Raw genomic sequence first — 24,033 nt, 5'->3', positions numbered from 1 at the left:
AGGTGATTATTTGAAAATATTTATTTATTTATAATTTCCCCCAAAAAAACGACAGGACTTTTTGAATGACCTGGTATAAAACCAGACTAGATAAATTGGGAGCTCTGCCATTCTGACCCCAGGAGAAAGTGTCATGTAAAGCGGTGTCCCATACCAGATATGGACAGAGCAATTGGAGCAGGTTTAAAATGTAATGGATTAATCTGGTCTGGTTCCATTATCTAAAAGCTCTTGTAAATGTACTTATATAAATTTTTTGATTTGTTTGTGTGGATTGGTACCTTCCTATTTCCATACACCTAAACAGATCTTCAAAATTTATAAGAAGATGTAACTTGTAGTTGTAAACTATTTTTGTTTCTCTTTTGAATGCAACCCTGACTATCTTATACATCAATTTTTACGGTCAACGATATATACATATATATAATCTTCAAAATATTTTTCAAATATTTATAAATTTATTTTTTGTATCAATGGTTGACCTTTAAGCACTGAGCCGACTAGTAAATGTTTTATATTTTAAATATGTTATTTTGTCAGCCTCCCAGATTATCCTCGTGTTGGTTCATAGAGTCATATTCTATGTATGGATTTAGATACTGTATATTTATTAGGATCTAATTGCGAATTATACATATATTCCTTACCTTTCCTAAATATACCTTTGATATGTATGATTACAATTATTTATAATAGTATTTTCTTTTAGATTCGACTTTTTAAGAGCCTTCCCTGAAATATGGCCAATTGAACCAATGTCTGCTGAGAGTAGAGTTAAGTTAAGAGTACCATCTCAATACCCCGATGGAAACTACCCTGCTGGCCAGCGACCAAGCAAGTTCCGTCTTATTTTGGAGCACTGATTATGTTACATCTGTTTCACCTGCACTTCAGAATATTGGGAAGACATTATTATGTCTTTTGTTCTTGTTCCTAAAATAAAGAATAATTGATCACAATTTTTTATTTATTTTTAATTATTATTACCCATGCTGGAACATTCATCCATGTACAAAATAGAAAAAAAAAAATAATAATATTTGAGTCATATTCTATTCACAAATATTATTATTATTATTAATACAAATATTAAATTTAAATAATCTTAGTAAAAGTTACTAATTTAAAATAGAAATGTGTCTTATTTCAAATGGATCAAGGTGAACTTATTTGTAAATTATAAAATTAAAATAAGAAAAAAAAAACAACTGTTCCAACTTATGGATTATGGATTAAATAAAAATTTAACAATAATATTGTACCATAGCCTAATAAAGTAATTAAAAATGTAATTGTTAGCATAACCAGTCATAATAAATGGTTATAATAAATAGTCATAATAAATAATAATAAATTGTCATAATAAATAATTGTAATCTTAGTATAAGTCATCAATTTAACAAAATTAAAAATAATTTTCATTACTATTATGCTGAGCGGTTGTCGTAGGAAGCTGTGTCTTGGAGAGAGTGGAGGAGTTTCCTTACCTTGGATCTCAGGTCACAGCAACAAATAATGTTACCACTGAAATAAAGCGAAGGATCACAGCGGTTAACCGATGCTATTTTGGTCTGTAGAAACAGTTCTGGAGCAAGCTCATTAGGGGGAAAACGAAGGTCCATATAAATCTCTAATTAGGCCTGTCCTAACATATGCCTCCCAGACATGGACCCTATCCACACAGGATAGAAATAATCTGTTGGTCTTCAAGAGGAAGATCCTTTGAAGAATCTATGGGCCGGTAAGGGGAGAAAGGCTGGAACAGAAGAAGAAATAAGGAACTCTATGAGCTGCTCCAGGATAATAGATATTATGACCTTTGTTAGGCTGGGACACCTTGGGTGGGCAGGACATGTTGCACGGATGAGTCCCGGCGAAATGCCTAAAATAGTCATGGAAGAAGAATCCATTGTCCAAGAAGGGGTCAGACGGCCCAAGCTCCAGTGGATGGATGGCGTGTTACAAGACGCACGAGACCTGCTTGGAGTCCGAAATTGGAAGGCAGCAGTCCAAAACTGAGCCGAATGGCGGATGCTCATTGAGAAGGTCAGGGCCCATCGCAGGGTTGTAGCGCCTCCTGATAGATAGATAGATGATTATGCTGAGCATTTATAATATTAATCTATAGCCTACTAAAGTAATTAAGGAGATAAATGTTTCTATAATTAGCCATAATAAAGGCTAAACGATCATAGATTTAGCAAAATTGTCATAAATTTAACAAAATTAAACATAGTTTTCATTTCTGTTCTTTCATTTTACTTTTATAATTATTTTATTTTATTTATTTATCTCAAGTATAGTAAAGGATATAGTGGAGTAAATGGATTTTTCTTTTTGAATCTATAAATCATTTTTACTTCTAGATGGTGAGTGTAATAGTTTAACTAAAATGTTTTATGTGAATGTTAGTCAGTCTATCTTAAAATTTTTATTATCAATTTTGATACTGAATTATCACAAGAGAAAAGTTTTCTTCCAAATCACATGTGATTTAATTGTTTTCGGAGGGAAAAAATCCTTTTATTTCATGATAATCTAGAAAAAATTAATTTTTAATTAAATAAAAAAAATTAATAATTTCATAATAGACTTGGCTGGTTTCAAAATGCAATGCCTCAATTAAAAGGTTTTTTTTTTTTCAAATGGATAAAGATGAACGTATTGCTCGGTTATAAAATTTAAATTAGTATAATAAAATAACTGTTTAACCCATACTAAAAATTCATCAGAAGTATAACCCATTGCCTACTTAAGTAATTGATTTGTTTATTTTAAAAAGGTCATAATCTAAAAATCAATCCTCTGGAGGTTGAACTGATTTGTATTAAAATTTTTATATTAGACAGGTCGATATAGTGGAAACCATTAGAGGTAAATCCTTGAAACAAACAAATGCAAAGAGGAAATCCATTCTGTGTGTGCTCGTAGGACAGAATAAAAAAAAAAAAAGTTATTTCAAAAATTTTATTTATGAAAATTATTTGTATTAATTGACTACAGATATTTATTGGCTAATAGCAGTACATTCTAAACAAATGAGGTAAACAGAAAATGAATAGGTTTGTTGTTGTTACAGGTTTGTAGTTTTACAAAACGAATATTGCAGAGTGAGTTGCATTTTGATGTTGAAGATGGGAAAATGAAGCCCCAAATGGTCCAAATTCCAAATTGGTAAGAATTAATGAGGGACTAAAGGAAGTTTTAATTCATTAACTTTCTAATTAAAAAATATTAAAATTTTATAGATTTTATTATCTATAGAATTATAGAACACACTGAAAGTTTTTGCAATTTCCAAGCATTCATTTGTACTGCTGAGAAAATGTTTTCTAGATTGCTCAAAACATAGTTTTCATGACTATGCCATTTCTACAATAAAATGTTGAATTAAGGAGAAAAAATATACATAACCTTAGATTTTTCCTGAGAGAGATTCATTGATTTTTTTTCTGTTATTACCTTACTTCTAATGTATTTTATTTTATGTGTTATTATTACAAGAAGATTGTTTATTTTTATTTTCACTTTGCAGAGTACTACAGCCTGAGATGAACTTAAATACCTTGTTCTCTCCTCAAAGAGTCTTTACCTGATATTTTTTGTGTTGTGTCTCTTCAGTTGCACACTTCAAGAAGGCTCTACACATCTTTGGTGAGCATCTCAATCTTTGTATTACTCCCTCAATCCTGTCTCATGCCATATCTTCCTCACTTCATAAAATGCATATTTGATTCCCCAAAATAGTGCATATATTTCCTGCATATAATACTTCCTCTGCTGATTCTTCTAATCTTTAACGGTTCCAATATGGGGTACTATATCATTCTTCTTAGTCTAAAAAGTTCTTTCTCTCTTTTAGTTTAGTTCTATCTCATTTAGGATCCTAGTCTCATATGTTTATGTGAATATTGAAGTTATTAATATTTTATTAAGATTAAAATCTTGAAAAATTCATCTACATTTGAAACATTGAACTGTTTAATTATATGTTAATGTATGGTGATTCTTTGATAATCTCTTCTAAGGTTGGCTCTCATAGAGTTAGTTTCCTCTCTATTTCCGGTTAGTTCTAGTTGAAGCTAATGAAACTATCATTCAAGTTATTCAGAGGTCTTGCAACTTTTTAAAAATCATTTTTCTTTCTTGTATCATATTTTTATAAATATTACTTGTGTTGACAGATTTGAATTATTGTTAACTGGGGTTACATTTTTACTTTTTTTTTACCTCTCCACTCTACTAATAATCACAATAAGTTTTCAATTGTATTTTTTTTTTTTTTTTTGATAGATTTGTGTTTATTCTTTTTAAATGCACCAGCCTTTTCACTCCTTGGTGAATATTTTAAAAATAAAAAGACCTTTTTCTCGTTTTAAAGTTATTCCTTGACTTCAAGAAAAGATTTTTTCCAGGTTATAATTATAATAAAAATATTACAGTATAACAAAGTCTTTACTGTCATGAATGTTATAAATTTAACAAAAAGTTCAATGTAATACTTACTTCATCAAAGTAAATATATTCTTTTTACAAAGGTGAAGGAAAATTTGACCTAAAGGTCATTGTATTTTCTCAGCTCTTTTACAGAATATCATGGCAACTAATCTTTATCGGTAGGTCAATGATGTATACAATATATTGTACTAAATAGTTCAAGATGTTTGTCTTTTTCGGCTGATTCCATATAATCCCATTTTCTCATGTTTGCGTATTGAATACCATAAATTTTTCTCATTTAATATCTGTCCGGGATATAGAATTACTGTCGCAAATGTTCCCACAGCTAACTGTTTTAAATTTTGTTTTGTTAGTTTACTCATTTCCTGAGTAAGCATAAATTGATGATATACTTGAATCAGTGATATACTTGAAGCTATAAAAATGAAAAGAAGAACAGAACAATAAGAGAAAAGAAGATAACTAAATAAATTTAATGGTAATGAATCATGGCGGTGATTGAGGATATTAGTTTCTAAAATTCATTTTTCAATATCTTATGTTCACCATTTTTTCCACCAAAAAAAATTTACAAAAATACAACCTTGTCCCACGCTTCTCCTTACCACCATTAATCAATCGCTCAATAATCCGAACAATGTGTATTTTTTAAATAAATTGTAACCATTTATCATATATATCGATATGGTGAAAGTAAAAATGTAATAATACAAAAATTGTATGACTTAAGATGGTTGAAATTTATTAAATTATCTGGGATCAGCATAAAAATAATCTGATGCACTCAAAAGATTTGGCATTGCTATAACTAGGATTTCTGACATATCCAAAGAAAATGTTTCAGCCTGTTGTTGTAAGTTTTAGAATGTTTAGGTTTACCTGCATCTCATAGTAAGAGAGTACTAATCATAAGATATGAATCTGAACCAGACATTACATTCCAGCAGATACAGGGTAAAATATTTCCAAATTTACTTTGTCTATAGTTTTAGCTCTTGGTTATTTTTTTCTTTGGAAGGCTCTCAAAGGTATCCTACCAAAATGTTTGCTACTGATATTTCGGGGAGACATGTACTATCTGATTTGTTTTAATTCCAAAGAGTCTTTGATTGAAGAGTTCGAGCTTAATAGGAAGGTAAGGAACTATTTATCCGCAATTTAGTTATATTTTTGTTTATTTCAGTAGCACTGTCGTTTTGTGTTGATGACGCATGCTTTTTTTTATTTGTTGTTATGCCTATACAAGTTTAGATCTGCTAAGTTGGTTTCGTTATCGCTGCCTTGCTGTTAATCATAGCTGCTTCGCTTTCTATTTGCACCAAAGAAAAGCAACGTTCAGTGATCCGTTTTTTGTGGTCGGAAGTCGTATCAGGGGCTGAAATTCATCGAAGACTTTCGGTACAGTACGGGAACAGTGTTTTGCTACAACAGAGTGTCTACGAATGGATTGATAAATTCAAAAATGGTCGCACAAGTGTTACGCACGATGAAGGAGCCGCACGAATGTTTACCGCTACAAATGAAGAAAACACATCTAAAAGGCTCCAATTTTGAAGTACTGGCTCATTCTCCATATAATCCCGATCTTGCCCTTCTCACTATCACTTGTTTGGTCAACTCGAAGAGACATTAAGGAGCCGTCGTTTTGCCTCGGACAAAGTAATGAAAGAAGCGATGCATCCCTGGCTCGCAGCTCAACCTTAAACCTTCTTTTTTGAGGGCATCATGAAGGTTGTACTACGATGGACCAAGTGCGTTGAAAAGCAAGGGGACTATGTCAAAAAGTGATGTACTTGTAAATTTCCTACTTGATTGCTATAAAATTTTATAACTATAGTGCCGATAATAATTGACTTATCCTTGTAGTAACTCTCATTGCGTGAAATGTATGTCTGGCATTTTTTTTTAATGGTTAGAATATCCTCACTATCGAAGACGAATCGTGAAAATCCTTCGGGCTAATTTCAATTCTAGGTCCCGTGATAGTCGACATTTTTAAAAGTAATACCTCAGTACAAGATGTGCCAAAACCAAAACGTGGTAAAACGTTTAACAACTGCTAGAATTTGTTTTTCTCGATTTGCCATCAAAGCCCAGTAAATGCCTCACCTTTGGAGAGCATCGGATTTTTTTCTCCTGATACCAGTTGGTGGAGATATGATCGAGTAAATTTCAACCATCTTCTTACATAAAAATGTTTGATTTTATATATAATAATAACAGTGATGTTTCAGAGAACAATGTCTCTGTTTAGAGTCTTAAATTTTTTATAAGTTGCGATTTAGTCCAATAAAATTCTAGCGCCATTGATGCTAAATAAAAAGAGAACTAGATTTAAAATGTATTCATTGATTTTAGAACTCAACTTAATTAATTAAAATTTTTAAAATGGTAGATAGCTATAAATTATTAAAAATCAAGATATGGTCCGGTGTCTACATCACACAACTTTCACTTAGCCCCAAGTTTTGAGTAGATTGGATGGTTCGGGTTCAAGTTATTGCTATTTTTTTTTTTTAAATATGAGACTATAATTGAGGTAAATTTGGGGAAAAAAACATGTTTATTTTTCTGTTGATATAAAAACGCATATTTAGGGTTCTTGAGGTAGAACAAATTATTAATTTTTTTTACCCAGAATATAAGAGTTTAACAAATGGCAACGAAGTCGTAAACATATGCTTGCAATGGGGAGAGATCAAGTGATCTCGGTTTATTTCCGATTCGAGCCTGTATCTATTTTTCCTTTTTTCTCATCTTCTTCATCTTTTTTTTTATTTTTTTTTTATCTTTTGTATTTATCTATTACTTAATACTGCAAACAATGAGAGCTGGTTATTTATTTTAAATAACTAAAAATAAGAGTACTTTGGAGATAGATTTTTAAAACATTCGCCATTTATGCCAAGCCAAACTATTTCAATGAGGTTAAGACCTATCTGATATTCAATTTTCCATTGCTATGCTGAGTCAAAACATACCAAAATTGTTAAAGCAGTTATTGAGAAAAATCGATTCTATAAAATGGATTCCGGTCAGTCATTTTAATGAAAAAGTTGCTGTCTGGTCCCTGGCATATACCCAGTACGTGTATTTGAACGTGTAAAATGAACAATATTATTATTATAACATTAATAATAAAACTAAAAATTAATTATTAATTACTAATTACTAATGACCTAAATTAAAAATGATAACATTCATCTAGTTTTCATAAGTAATACACATAAGATGGCCAATACTCTAAAACGAGTGATTTTTGAAAAATGGTTAAAAAAAGTTGTCGAGAATCTATTATAATCTTTATTCCAACTGTTTTTTGTTTTTTTATACACCAAACAGACGATATTTTGAAAAAATGGATTTTGGGCGCCATTTTCCAAGATGGATGCGATTTCTGCAAAAGGAGGTGGTAGCAAACTTGATACGTTTTTAAGATGTAGAAATGTTCTATATTACCAAGTTTCATTTCTCACGAATTTTTTAAGCTAACCTCATTTGTGGAGACCTGCTGTTTAGACTATTTATTTAAGACAATTAATAAAGTTAATTTATTCTACATATCTATCTCGAAACGTAAAACTATAAATTTTTGGAGGGGGTTGATTTTGATTATAGACTTTCATTATTGAAAATTAAAAAAAATTTTACAATGCTTCGATAACAATAAATAAATGAAAAAACAAACTTATAATGTTTATGCTATTTTTTCAAGTAACCGTCATAACAATCAACTTACGAATTAGCGATTGAAAAAATGTATAATAAATCAAAATGTTAAAAAAAAATCCAAGATGGTGGCTGTTTGACCAAGCAGCTCTGTTTATTTTATGGGGGAACAATTGCCCTCCTTAAGAGAAACTTAGCTCCACCCACAAGGTTCTTCGTTAACTCGTTTACATTACCATTCGCCATTTATTGTATTATGATAATTATGGATTGTGAGGGAATCAGTCAAAGTGACGTTTAAAAAATATTGGGTTAAGTTTTTATTCAAATCTAACTTCTCAGCCCAAAAATATGGGTCCCCCTCATTGTAGAGGGTGTTATACCAAACATGTCTTGATTGTGATGTGTGCTGAAGGAAAGTGCGTAGCTGATTTTATGCATGAGGGACTAATTATTTTCTAAATTACTATAAATTGATACTTTATTACTCACTATTTTATATTTAATATATGAAGGACTTATTTGATCAAATACTTTACAATGGAATCCTCCACTCCTCTTCATATTGCTTAGGTAAGAAATAAATTACTAAGTCGCCATGGACAGTTAATTTTTCTCTGAAAAATATTTAAAAAAATATAAATGTAGAGACCACATGTCCAGTGCAATCACGCTGGGACCATATGGACAATAATTTTTAATAATAATCATCTGAATTATTTGTAGCTCTTCAGTTAGCAGATGTCCAAACTATAGACCTGTATAAATTATAGGAATATTAGTTTTGGGGATTTAACGGTTCATTAAAAGTCTAGAAAGTTAAAAAAAAGCGTGAAAATTATCAATGGCTTAAGGAACTGTTACTTTTACCTTAGTTAATTAAATGAGAGAAAAGATTATCACTTTTATTTTCAAGTATTCTTAAACAGGATGTGGAAGACTCAATTGATTATTCCTTGAACTATGAGAATGAAACTTACAAGGGGAGGAAAGGCGCTTAACCCGGAATTGTAAATCCGGTGTGGCCGCCAAGTTGACCGTGGTCGACCGGTCGAATGTGAAGCCAGTTTTGGTCCATCGTCGATCACTCCCATTTTCTGGGGTGTAATTCCGTGTACCGTGGACTTGGAAGCGATTGTAGAAGAAAAAACTTTCTAGCAATAGTTAAACGGATTTTTGGAATTACTAGAATTCTGTCAGCCTGATACTGTGATCTCCGTCCATCCAGTACAATTCATTTTGACGTCTGTGTTACAGTTGTTACCGGACGCAGCAGTTACGACTCGACTCATCAAAGAACACAGTCAGTTTGCTTGAATATTTGGTAGTGTCAGACGGTAGCTTCTTTTCCTTCGTATTAACAGTATTATTATTAATCAGTATTACTTATCCTCAGTGACCACGTTTTCAATTTTTCTTCTGTTTACATTACGAGTACTTTGTTTTAAATTAAATTGCTTTTCTTACCTATCTATTTACTTGATAAGTGAACATTCTAGGTAACAGATCTCTAAACTGCAGTCATTACACTGAGAGAATAATATGGGACAGTATGAAAAATATATTAGGAATAACAATAATAGTATGCATTTCACACCCCTTCTCCCTTATACTACGTCTATGACAAGTCGTTCGCGACACAATTTTAAGATAAAAAATAGATCTTATATTTAGAAAAGTTGGCCACCCTTGTTGTAGGTACACTTAAATGGTCAATCGGAATGGCAATCATAAAAAAGCCAGACTGATTCAATCATGAAGACCCCTACACTATCAGTGGGACTAACCCATACTTGTAAATGAGATTCCTAACAGTTAGAATCTTATATTATGTTTCTTTCAATTTATAATAAATAGAAAGCTTATTTGGTAATTTTTTTGACATTTGTCTGCAAGAATAAAGTGAAACCCTCCCCATCTAAGTTCTTGATTGTGGGTACCCTCTCCACTTAAATTTTTCTCAACAATATATCATAAAATTTATAAATAAAAAAGTTGTGGTTCAGATTTATACAATATACAATTATTATTTATTGTGAAATTTTGCCGCCCCCTAAAAGTGCCATTCAGGGCAGGCCTCGGCTCCGCCCCCACTACGCTACACCACTGGTTATATTTGTAAATCTATAATGTTAAATGGTTAGGTAATAGCTTGAGGGGTCAGGCGTCACAACACCTGGTTTGAAAAGAAAATGTATATATATTTTGAAAATTATTTAAGCTATAGGAAGATTCTGAAAAATAAATAAACTGTTATTCTAAATAGGAATATTTATGTTTTATAAATATAATATTTAAATAGGATACATGAAAACGCAGTGAGCATGATATAATTGGTTATCTATTAGTGTATTCTCTCATTCTGACCGGAATTGATACAATCATGTACCATCCCTCTAGCTTCTTCACATTTTCCTCTAACATTCCTCCACCACTCAATGGTCAGTGTGCCGCAAGCAAACGCCTGTTTTTCACAATATTAAAAAAAAAAAATTAAAATTAAAGTAATGAGGTGTAGATAATTGACCGAAGATTAATAAGTGGAGAAGATGGGGGGGGGGGGGGGAATGCGGTCCGCCAAAAAACACATTCAGTCAATTTCAAACTCGAGTTTCAGGTCGAAACGTCGACATGAATAAATATTTTTTTGTTTTTTGATAAGATTATATATAAATTAACACTTATTTTAACAACAGTGAATCAAATGGTTATGAAATAAAAATAAATTAATAATGAAGATAATTTATCTTTATTATATATTAATTCTTCTTTAGGTATAAATGTAACTGTGGTAGAACAGCCCAATTAAGAATGTTTTATAAATTCAGATATAGGAATTTTTATACAATATAAAAAAAGAAAGTGATTGCTCGAAATATAAAAACATCAACCATACGGGCCTCCCATTATTTAAACAAAGAAGTTTTTTTTTTAGATTATTATTTTTATGATATAAAACCAGTCATTCAATCGATATGTACCTGCTCCATTATTCTCAGATATTAAAGGTTTTGCATTGTAAGCCCTGTTATTGATTAGGGCTGAACAAAAACTTCTATACTTCTTAATGCACAGGAAAATTTTGTCAAACAAAATCATTCATAAAGATCAAGAAAGGAGTAAGATTCAAATTAATTCCTAAATAGTATATTGTATAAGAATAATCAGGCCACTAATGTACTTTTTCAAGAAGAGAAACATAATTAGTGTGAAATAATTGGAATCAAGTGGGAAAAAATGCTTATAAATTCGCCACGGAATGTGTTCGACTTTAGCTACGTTTGAGGTTCAACAGGTTAGGAATCGATTTCTACATCATTTTCTCTTAGGCTTCATAGTTTTGATATAATAGTATAATATATTACAGTTAATGTTGATATAACAATTATATGTAGTTTTTGTCCTATTATTTTTCGAATATCAATTTCTCTCACACCTTCCAATGGTTATTTTATATCTCGAGTTTGGAAAATGATTTGGAAATAATTTTTCCACCAAAATATTTATTTTATATACCAGACTAAAGGAAAATGTGAATATAAAATAAATAATAATAATTTAGTAAACTAACATTATGGATGGTTTTTAATTGTTATAGATTTTGATTCAGGACGGCGAATATTTTTTTTTTTGGAATGATTCACGTAAAAAAATCTTTCAGTTAGAAGAGTCAAGAAATTACGATTCAGTTATTTTTGTTCTACGTCTTCGGTTGATCCAATTTCGAAGTTTTTGGACTCGTTATAAAGAGGGAACTTTTTCTTCCCATTCATATGAACAACCGCAGTATTGTTTTATTAGGTTTGTACTACAAAATTTATTGCATAATAAAACCAAAATTGAATTTTTTTTTTTTTTTGACACATTGATTAAATTCCATCTTGAAACACAATCGCGTAGTTTTAGAACCCTTATGAATCCTTCTAATTTGGCTTGAATGGATCCAAGGGTTCCTGACTTTTGGCGTTTTTTAAAATATTTTAAATAAAAATTAAAGGGCTGAGCGAAATGTGTAGTCCAAAAACTTTTATTTTTACGGTTAGCTAAACATTTTAATATATGGGCTATTGTAATAAATGCAGATCTGACCTCATTTTGGACTAAAAAACTTTTTCAATATACTTCACTCTATACATGCACACTTTTTTTACACTACCGAAAACGTATTTACTATATTCCAGAAATTGTTACTCTAGTATTACCATAGTTACTCTTAAATTACGATATTTTTTTAATTTATCAATTATACATATTTTTATTATAGGGTCGATTATTAATTAACAAAAAATCATTATGAATGTTATTTGGTTTGAAAGAAGTAATTTGTGGCAAATTTTATTACTCAGTATTTTCGAGAATCTTTAATTTATTAGATATTAAAGTCTATAATAAAGATTATTATTTTTTCTTTTAAACTTTATTTATTGATAGATATTACAATTTGCCAGAACGTTGTTGGGAATAGTTAATAGTGATGACTTATCACATTCATACTAAAATAAAATAAAATCAGAATAAAAATAAATAAATGAAAAAATATCTCTATATACACACAAACATAAGGATTAAGAAAATAAACATAATCAAACTATGTTCATGAAAAAAAAAAATGTAAACATAAAAATAATCACTAGTTGTATTTATTCTCGTATATAAGATGTTTATACAATCGACCTGAGAATCCCTGAGCCCACTCTATCCTCACGTGTGAGGGGTAGAGCAGGTCTCTGAGATCCCAGCGCATCCCTCTAACCGCGTCACTGGTAATGAGCCAGTGGAGACTGAGTAAGTGCACTAAACCCTCAATTTGAGTTATAATAAAGAGGAAAAATACTTCTAAGCTTCGCTTATTGGCTCATCTATATAACATATTTATGGAAATCTTACTAAATCTATAAAGAAATAATAATTATTTTACATTTTGCACTGAGTGGGACGTCCCCACCTTGGAAATATCAAGATTAATTTCTCGAAACCTCGAAATAAATATTGACTGACGCAGGTGGGATTCGAACCCACAACGTTCCGAATTAAGAACTGTGGGACCTTCGTTTCGTTTAAATACATATCACAACATTTTAATTTAATATTGGCACATCTAACAAACAAAAAATTTTTTTTGGTATTTTGTATTTGCGTATTCCGTAGATAGTATCTTAAAATTTTTCCAATTCAAAATAAACTCAATTTTTTTTTTCAGGTATGCCACTCGTAAACAATATTAGCGATATATTAGAATTAAAATAAAATTTTAAATGAAAGACCAAATATATGGTGGCTTTATATAATAAAAGCATGACATAGACAAAGTGTAATGACAATACAGAGTATTCGCAAGTACTTTGCCCTAATTTACGTTGAGCGAACAACCTGGTTTAGGTATAAATTAAATAAAATTTTAATCACAAAGCTCTATTAACACCGGAAAATTTCCGATAGCGAAAATAAAATTATTTTCTTCTAGTTCCGAATAAAATTTTTTTAACGTAATTATTAGAAAAAAATAGGCATATAGTTTTAGAAAAATTGGCATATAGCAATATTGAAAAAAAAAAATTAGAAAGGTGCCACGAAGTGATTTTTTTTTTTTTTTTAAGATATGAAAATTGCTTTATGAAAACAAAAAAGAGTATTTCTTAGCACTTAAAATTGTAACAAAAATTAATTGTAGACAAAGGAAATATTTCAACGATATTACTCAAAAACATGGAAATATGGTCATTTAATCACAGAAATTGTGGTTATTTTGTTATTGCCTAATAAAAGTGTTGTGAAAAATAATTATAATTTTTCACAGAAATTACAAAAATCTAAAACAGATTTCGAAAAACGATTCTACAATTATAAAATAATATTAAGTATACAAAGGAGGAATGGCGCAGTGCTTAACCTGGATTGGATGTACTGAGAGCGTTGTTGTCAGTGCTTGACAACTAGTCAACTGGTAATTAATTGATGAAATAGGCTCTCTGGAAACATGTTAGGTGGTGTAACAATAAACTATATAACCGTATTTACCAGCTTTAAATAATATATAATTACTACTTATATCATATAGTTATGAATCATTGTTATATTTATTTTATTTTGTAATACACCGATTATTTCTTTGTGACAATATTAAAAAAACGAATGGTTAATTTTATAATTTTTGGTATATATAGTATAGTCTACAACATATTTGTTTAATATCTCATTATCATGACATTCAATGGGATTTACAGATGAATCCCGCTTATCCGTCCTAGACAGAATCTCGGCTGCCGGTTAATAAGAAGTTTATATAAGATACCCTAAATATTAATTGAATCCGTATATTTGGTAAAAATTAAAATCAAATGATTATTAATTGGTCCTATGTAATTAATTAATTTCAGGAAGATGTTTCGGCTGGTAGTCACAAACTGCAAAAAAAAATAAAAATAGTAACCAATGTTACTCTCCACTTTGCAGGTTTTCTTCGAGACTAAATAAGAATAAGATACAAATCAAACACAATATATTAATAAACACCTATATTATTTATATGTCATTATCCTACATTATTTCTTTATTTATCCATTAACATACATTTATCTATTCTCTTGATTTATTATTGCACCATACTTGCTCCTCATTTACTTCCTTAATCTTTTCTTATTTTGATTTCTCCACATTTTTTATTATTCCTAATAATTACTATATTATTATTCATTATTAGAGTGGTTCATTTAAAATAATATGACTTATTACCGTGTTTGTAATTAGTATTCTGATCATTTATATTTATATTCTTTTTAGTTTTCTATGTCCTTTTTTTATACATATTCCATCTTTGATATAACTTTATATTTTTTTATATTCTTATCATACTTTACAATGTTTGTACCTCCTTCTCCTTTGGACCTGATGAATTTCTGCAAAGTGTACCTTCTATTTGTGTACCTTTCTTGACCGCCTCCGGGACTATCTTTCTACATTTAAAAATTTTAATACAAAACCAGGAGTATATCTATATAAAATTGTTTTCTTAGTGCGTTGTACACTTATATATTATTTATTATTTTGCCGCCGCTTAAGCGGGGTTCTACTGTATACAATATATTATAAACTTACACGAAAAATCTAATATTCTATGAAATGTTGCGCGACATTGAATCCTTTTGAAAGTTAGGAGTTGAAAGAGAAAATTATGTTTCGCGACATAACACTATGAAACAAGAAAGTATCCCGCGACTCTCGCCAGGTGTTTGACTTGAAAATATTTAATTTTTTTTTTAAAATACTGTTTTAGTAGTTTTTTTTTTATGATGATTAATTAACTATAATTTGTAGGATATCTTCACAACTTGTTAAAAGATTTAATCGCATTACTTATGTCACTGCCGTAAAATAGAAAAATATTGAATCATAGATAAACCGATGATTAAGAAACAAAGTTTTATTTCTGTTTTATTAAGATTATAAATAATTATATTACTTTTGATGGTTTTTGTATAAAAGTGTTAATTATTTGAAATAATAGTGTTTGAATGATTATGACTTTATTTAGACAATGGTTTATATTTATCTGTGAATTATATACTTGATATAAAGAAAGTTGCTATTGGTTAGGATAAAATATATAAATTTTTATTTTAGTTGAAAGTCTTTATTTGAGGAAGTAAATAATTTGAAGTATTATTTAACGGAATGAGCGGTACTTTATGAAGGTCAAAATTAAATAATAAAATTAGTTTTATATAGAAATTTTAAGAATATATTTTAGTCTATAATTAATAAATAACTTGAATGATATTTATAAAAAGCGGAGAAAAGAAGTGTTCCATAGGGATAAGCCAATTGACCGTGATACATGTCGTATTTCAATTCCTACTGTAGAATGCGTTGTTAGTCAAGTGAGTGGCAGCCATCTTGTTATGATGTTTTGATACCACAAGACTAGTAGGCAGTAAGCTTACTGTCCTCCTTGGCTAGTTCTTTATACGATGCGTTTCTTTTAAATATAAACTATTTTAAACCGGCCGCGGAGTGTATTAGTGTCAATAGTGATAATTTTTATTGTGTAAGTTGTATAAATTGTATTGTGTCCAAGTGTTTTAGTGAACCCGACACATCGGCCAGAACCGTACATTTTAGAGATTTAGTTTGGAATACATAATCGTCTACGGGTAAGTTACTATCATTTTATTGGTAGAATTATACATTTTAGAATTTACAGTGACATCAAATTTATTTACAACACCTTTGAATAAGTTTTGTAAGTGTTACAAAGATGTGGTTGCTAAGCTAAAATGGCGCTTTAAGGCCGTCTATGGTGGTGGCGGCAGCTAGCCCGCGTTGTGTTAACTGATCAATTCATCTAAGGTTGCTTTATTAATTGCTGTTTAAATGTTAAAACATTACAATTTCACATTATGTTTTAATTTTACAAAATATTGTGATTCCGACCTATGTTGTAAGGTTGCATTGTGTCTCTTAAGCTCACTTTTTACACTTAAAAGTGGCTTATAATAGTTATTTTTGTTACAGATGACAAGTTTGTCCTGCAAAGAATTGTGTGTTTTGAATGAAAGGAAGTCTGTTGCAATAAGGTGTTATAAGTTTTGTGATAGTGCTTAATGTAAATATTGTTACTATTAATTTTATTATTTTTATTGATAAATGACTCCATGGACACACGTTCTACAGATCCCTGTTTAAATTTTCTTGATACCCTGAGTGACAACTGTTTATAAACAATGAAAGGTAACGATTCCCAATGGCTAAAGTGGGTGCTCGATGCCATAAAAAAGATCAGAACTCAGAAACAGAGGCCCTCTGTAGAACGAGTATGTAGAGCTATACGACAACACCAAGATCAGACTGAGGCAGCAATTAAAGACAATTTAGAAGCCTTGGTAAAAGAAGGACTAGTACTGAAAGTATTCAATAAGGGTCAGTGCTCATATAAGGATCCCAATAGTGCTACTCGTCCTGTTGCAACTCCGAAGAAACCAGAGGGTGATGACTCGGTAAAAGAAAAATCTGCTCCGAAAAGTTCTAAGCCAAAGAAGTCTGTGCCATCTGCTGCTGCTGTAACTACTGAAGAAGAATCTCCCAAGGTATGTTTATTAATTTTTTAGTCTGTACATATTTATTACTAATAATAGTTTAATAATTACATATTTTGTTCCTTATCATTTATCAGTGGAGGGGTGGTCAAGTTTTTGGTCATGATAGTAAGTGTATATAGATTTTGTTTGATTACATGAAGACTTCATATGATTTATCTTTTCAGTGGTGATAAAATTTTGTAGTGTGTTTATAAATATGTAAATTCTATTCATATACAATTTACACAAATATATATTGAACTAAATCCATATAATTGTTAATCATTCAGCTTGTCAATTTTTAGTATATCAATTTACTGTTGAAGGTTGATCACCTTGATTTCATACTTTATTGATTAACAATTTTAAGCGTTGTTTGTAATAACAGCTTGTAAATAAACCGTTAATGAAACTGGAATATTTTTATTATATGAAAATGAATTTGGTGTTTTTTTTCATGATTGATCTTTATTATCTTATATATCTATTGCCTCTTTTGCATATTTTCCTTTTATTTGTTTCCGATATCTTGCTTTATGTTATTTATTATTTTCATATTTGCTGATTGGATATTACTGTGTACATATGTATTTAATAGATAGAAAAATTGTTTTAATAAGGGACTTTATGTGCATGTATCATTTGACAGGCGAAATTTTGTAATAAGTCTGTTGTTTGGCACCGTAATTTTGACAATTTTATAATTATCTTATTTAAAAATATATTTTATGGAAATATATGATTCTTTAAGAAAAAAATTAATTTTATATCTTTACTTTAGCTCATTTTGGCTTCCACTGGCCCTGAACATTTATTGTTTATTCATAAACATTATCTGACTCAATTTAATTTAGATTTTGTAGAGTAATGTAGTATTATTATCCTGTTTTATAATAACTTTGAAGTAATTTTTTTTTTTTTATTTCGCTTGGAATTTATACATACTCGAGTTGAGTTAGTTGAAATTTATACAATCACGTTTAAGAATTATATTAGTATTATTTATTTTTTTATTTCGAACAACGTGTAAGATTATAAAATCGATTTGGGTTCTTTACCCGCGAGGTAATTTATCACTACGAGTGTAGACAAATGCGTTTGATGATTCATAACTTAGCCGTTCATTTTGACTGTTTGGTTGTCTGGCTCCTTTTCATCCAGTTCAAATACTTTATTTAAAATTTGTTTGTATTACATTATTTATTTTTAAAGGAGTCAAACAATTAGTAACTAGTATATCATTAAGTATAACAGTGTATACTGGTATAATGATGCAATATTTTTAAATATTAAAACGTAATGAAATTATTTACAAACAATAAAAATACATTTTAAGAAAAATTAAGGAATTTAATATTTTATCTGACTTTTTTTTTTTTAAATATATTTTCTTTTAGTTGTAGTCATTAACCACAAATCTTCACAATGATTAATCCATTTCATAATAATGGCACAACATGACTAATTTATAAAATAAAAAATAATGTTATAGTTGAATAATATTTGTAAGATTAGTTACAAAGGGAATAAATTAACGGAATTTTGTTTATAATTTGATTTAACTGTGAATAATTATTAAAAATTTATTGAGTCTTATAATTGTCTGGTTACCGGTTAAGGAAGGTAAAAATATTTATTAGTAACCAAAATGTTCTGCTATTTTTGTGCTTCCTTATCTGTTGCATGGGACATATACTACAATAATCCCATACGGTGAACTAATTATGTTCCATTAATAAAAATTTATTTGAGTTTTGCGAAAGTGCTTATTGAATGTTTTATATATACATATATAAATCCGTTTTTAGAAGTTAATTTTTTTGTTTATCCTTAATCCTTGAATTCTGCTGTCTAATGTCCTCGAACAGAATGACTCATCGAGCTCAACTTTTAAAGTTATTAATTTCCTGTTACTTATGCTCTTCTTTATATTTAAGTTCAAATTGGTATGTATTTTTCTTCATTTGTCTTGGCGATTATTGAAATGGAGTTCTTAAATAGGGAAATCTGGATACTTGGATTTTATTGTAGATTACAGATTTTCTACAGTTCCTGTATGATATATATTTATTTCAAATGTTAAAGTTTGTATCTATATAAACTTAAAAAATAACATCAAATTTAATGCGAACGTGTGAAAATTCTGTTTTTTCTTTTTTTACATAAGATCATCTTGTTTTTCATACGAGTCCTTGAAGTTAAACTTTTTTTTTTCTCTAAGTATATTGTGGGCTTGGCTTGTTAATCATTCTCATCTTGTATCTGTTTAAACATTTGCTTTTAGATTGTTGTGTACTATATTCCTGTACCATATTTTTTAGGAGTCTTTGAGTTTCATCAATTTAATATTGACAAGAATATATTTATACCGAAAATATTTGTATTATTATGTAACTACAATAACAAACAAAAAAATGTTCTCAGTATGTGTTTCAATATTCAACTTTTTTATCCATTAGTCGGTTCTATGAATAAGTTTAAAAATATTCATCTCCACTTTTTTATTGTTTTCAAATAACTCAAACGTCATTTATAGACGCGCGCGCATATAATATTGATTTTATTTTATTCCTATTTGTTTATCAGAGCCGTACTTTCTACTTAGTACATACATTTATCTTTCTTTATTACATATGTCGCATAAATATTTAAATGTATTATAACACAATTGCATTGTATACTCTTTAGCAGAATTATTATGCCCGTTAAAGCATATGTATGTTTTATTTAAAATGTAATTTACTAATTCAAGCATTAATGAAGTCTTATATGTATATTTAAATCACTAAATGGTTTGAAAAATATTAAACTGGAAAAAATATAATATATATAGTATAATATAGAATAATAAAGAAAATATTATTTTCTATAACTAAGTATATAAAAATATAAAAGTAGTTGACCGTATAATTAAAATATGAAGAAGATGGTCAGAAGGAACAAAATAGTTTTTAACTATTTATTACATCACTGTTTAACATATCGTCTTGAACAGCCCTGATAAAGCCCTGCAAAGTGGGGCGAAACGTCTGACAATAAATATTTGATAAATACTGTGTTCCTTTTTGATCGCAACCCTGACCTTCATGCATTATTGTTTTCAATCATTTTAGCTCCGTAATAAACTAGTTCGGTTTTATCCTTGTTCTCACCCAGTTTATTCCTAGATTTATTGCTTGTAATAGGTTAGGTGTAATAATAGATTTTATTATTATGATATAATTAGTATTATATTTATCATTATAATATATTTTTTATAAGTATATTAGTAATATATATTATCAGTTTACACTTACTTCCTAATAAGTAGTAAAACCTTACTATGTTAGTTAAATATTGCCAAAATTAAAACTTCTGATTCCGTAACTTGTTCTTAATGCACGATTAAATTATTTGTTTAAGCATCAAGCACATACCCCTTGGTTATCCGTTCCTGCTCAACGAACTCATCGTAAATTATTTTATATCAATTAGACCCAATCATAATTAATCTATATCCTTGTTTTAGAACTAATGTGGATAATTTTAAGAGTGAGGCCGGCAGACGTTGGGTCGCAATTAATAAGCTCAGAGACCCGTAACGGATCGGTGCTGAGAGACTACAAAAGGATTCCCAGGTGTAGGCAAAATGAGGCGACCGATAATTTACTAAACCTTTTATTTCCTTTAAAATTAATTTTTAAACAATTTTGTACCAAAGATAATAGTTTATTTTTCAGTATAAAAATAAACAGTAAAAAAAAATGCAACTTATCCGTCCACAATGAAGTGGATTTCTCCAAGATTCATTATGGACATGGTCCTTTTAAGTAATTATTATTATTATTTTTTAAGAAATAAACTATTTTATATATTAAAATGTATTATAATTATATAAAGACGAAATATGCCTACACTATAAAAACGCATTCCTTATATTATTAAATATCAATAAAAAAAATTAAATAAAAAGAAAGAAAGATTATGAACCTCAGTAAGCTCACTATTTTTAATATAAAAATATATAATAATAAAAAAACATAGTACACATCTATATTTATTTCACATTTTTGTTGTTTCGTCATGTTCTATTGACCATTTTCATCTTCAGTTTTAATTGGTCTAATAAATTAAACTTGAATTTCTATTTAATAGTTTTGTGATCTAATTTTTTTTTAAACAATTCTGATTAACTAAGGATTATTGGTGGATTTAGAAATTAGGATCAGCGGGATTCTACTGTATATGAAATTTATTTATTTTATTTATGATCTTTTTTTTTCTTTTTGATATTATTTTTATCATTTAATTTAATTGTTCTTCTTATTTATTTTATTTAATAACTAAAAATATATATATATTTTTATGTGCCATTATATTAAAGTTTGTCACTACTCGCTCTATAACAGTTAATAAAAATTAATTATAATTGCTATAATAATCGATAAATTCATGTAATGTTGTTCATTCATTGTGTTAATTCCAAATGACGTAAATTATATAAATATATCATTTATTGTTATCATCAAAAAGAGGGAAAACTCATATTTCCAAAGATATCAAAACATTTAAATTTGGTCTAAGTACACCCGAGTATTAAATGTTTCTAGTCAATATGTCTCAATGTGCTATTGAAATTTTCTAATAAAATTTTTAAAAAGTTTCTATTTGTAGACCAGTGATATTTGTTATTATAGATTAGACCTTTTAATTAATTCATAAATAAAAAACGAGTAATCTATAAAAAATGTACAGAGACTAAAACGGACAAGAAATTGAAAACATACAAAATAATAAAAATAGATTAAAACATTTTTTAACCTAAAATAATTTTTCATATTCGAACTCAGCACTCGTTAAAAAATCCTTTTTACAATCTTTAACAAAAATTTAACTGTAATATTTTTCATTTTCTGCAAAGAATTCGCGCATTTTCCTAACTTGACATAGTTATTGCTCAAGTTTATTTTGACCAAATTTATATGTTTTATGTCTTTTGAAACAATAGCTTTCCCTCTTTCTAAAGTAGAGATTTGCTAGGTTCGGAGGCAGTAAAAAGTAATTAACACATTTAAACAATTACAAATACATTTCTTTATATTTAAAATTAAAATTTACAAAATTTTATTAGTTGCATTTGGTGTATTATCAAGCCCTTTTGATGCTATAAAATGTTAAGTTCGTATCGTTGATGAGTATTCTAGGCGATATGAAAGATTTTCTTATTTTTTGTTCTACAAAACTGATATTAGTTATTAATTTACCAAAAATTTGTACGTAATAGGAAAAAAGGTTCATTTTCGGTCTCAGCACACTAAAGAAACATATGGATGAGTCAAAAGTATCATATCAAAATTTTGATTGTCGATCTGTGTCATTACATAATCAATAAGAAATATGTATACTGAATTAGTATTGTATAAATTTATCGGTAATCATAAGTTTACATATAATCACCATATTTTCGACTTTCAGTACAGTAAGTTATAGTAATCATACAGGAACTATTAGGTGAGAGTAGAAGTGAATTGAGTGTAGACAGGTCAGGAATCGGGTCCCCTCCGGAGGCCACACCCTACTATTTACGGTCATCTCTCTCCTCAGGCCCCAGCAAGACCCGGATTTTTATGCTCAAGAATCCTCTATAATATGCATTAAAAACTACAGTACAGCGTAATATGCTGTAAAAAAATATTAAATATATAATAATAAAGCTAAAACACAGTAATATACCTACAAAAGGTTCTAAAGAAAGAAATAGTACAAGAGATTAAAAATTAAACGAAAATAATTTTTTCCCTTTTTTTTCATTACCCAAAATAATTAAAACTTGTAATAAACTTAACAATTAAAACATAATATGACACGCTTTCTAAAGTGAAATATCAAAATAATAAAAATTCACAATTAGTAACAAAAGAAAAACAATCATTGTATTAAAAAAATGTACTAATCAACGGTAATAAATCATTAGAAAAATAATTAAAAACAAATAGTAACATACAAGAATCCTATAACAAACTATATATAGTATATGAACGTTTTAGATCTAATCGTTTAAACAATTTACAATATCACAATACTGAAAAATTAAAAGACCAATTAAATAAATTTAAACAAATCCATTCCAATCATTATTATCACATTATTTATCAATATGCCTTCTTAAAGTTATTATGTTCCTCTCGACAAGTAAAATGTGGTCATACTGCGTTTTCCTTCGGTTGAAATATGTTATGAAAAATAGTTGTTATAAATAATTTTTCTATCAGTTGTAATAACCGTTTCATATCTGGTTTTGGATGAGTCAGTTTAAGATTTTAATTTGACTAAATGGTGCACTTACTATTGGCATATTAAAAATAATAAATACAACTTCCTAATCATAGAGAAATAAACAAGCTAAACTTAAAACTGAGCGTAAAGTTTATTTAAACCAGACACTAAGAAGATATGTAATTGAAAAAAATTATACCTATTGCTTGAAATGAATTATTGGATATAGTTTGTTACGTGTTTTGTTGTATTACTGATTGAATGGATATGAAATTTCCATTGCAAATATCGCCGTATGTACAAAATAAAACTTGGTTAATTTTATCAGGGTACACTGGCTCATAAAGATTTTTAATCAGAAACTTAAAAAAACACGTCGACAAAATGTGAAATTGCATCCCAGATACCCTTCTTAATAAAATTTGCTAATAAGTTTTATTTATTAATAGTGGTTAAAGGATTTTATAGTACGTTTTAATCAGGATTCATTTTTTAATTTTAATTGTCAAAGAAAAAAATAACATAATTTAACAATTTCATCGCTGAAGACAGTTAATATTTTTTCCTATAT

At 28.8% G+C, this 24,033-nt stretch overlaps 2 protein-coding genes and 1 long non-coding RNA gene across 4 annotated transcripts in view; 2 read left to right on the top strand and 1 right to left on the bottom strand.

Moving 5' to 3' along the window:
- Nucleotides 1–962, top strand: part of LOC106681242 (high affinity choline transporter 1) — a 25,909-nt gene extending 24,947 nt beyond the window's left edge. Inside the window, exon 12 of the mRNA XM_067052774.1 lies at nucleotides 713–962. Coding sequence (XP_066908875.1) covers nucleotides 713–866 — 154 coding nt within the window. The 3' untranslated portion in view covers nucleotides 867–962. The remainder of the gene's footprint in view (nucleotides 1–712) is intronic.
- Nucleotides 1–8,798, bottom strand: part of LOC112211069 (uncharacterized) — a 13,517-nt gene extending 4,719 nt beyond the window's left edge. Inside the window, exons 1-2 of the long non-coding RNA XR_010844951.1 lie at nucleotides 8,626–8,798; nucleotides 651–936 (exon numbers count right to left, since the gene is read on the bottom strand). This is a non-coding gene — a long non-coding RNA (uncharacterized lncRNA). The remainder of the gene's footprint in view (nucleotides 1–650; nucleotides 937–8,625) is intronic.
- Nucleotides 8,799–16,018: 7,220 nt separating this feature from the next.
- Nucleotides 16,019–24,033, top strand: part of enok (enoki mushroom) — a 74,844-nt gene continuing 66,829 nt past the window's right edge. Inside the window, exons 1-2 of one of the 2 annotated variants that reach the window (XM_014421459.2) lie at nucleotides 16,019–16,283; nucleotides 16,645–17,216. In XM_014421459.2, coding sequence (XP_014276945.1) covers nucleotides 16,854–17,216 — 363 coding nt within the window. In that variant the 5' untranslated portion in view covers nucleotides 16,019–16,283; nucleotides 16,645–16,853. The remainder of the gene's footprint in view (nucleotides 16,284–16,644; nucleotides 17,217–24,033) is intronic. The other variant, XM_014421460.2, reaches the window with a different exon arrangement.

Source organism: Halyomorpha halys, unplaced genomic scaffold (assembly GCF_000696795.3).
Source record: "Halyomorpha halys isolate HHAL.00 unplaced genomic scaffold, Hhal_1.1 Scaffold321.1, whole genome shotgun sequence".
Classification (NCBI taxonomy): domain Eukaryota; kingdom Metazoa; phylum Arthropoda; class Insecta; order Hemiptera; family Pentatomidae; genus Halyomorpha; species Halyomorpha halys.
This window is presented reverse-complemented; position numbering and strand designations above follow the sequence as displayed.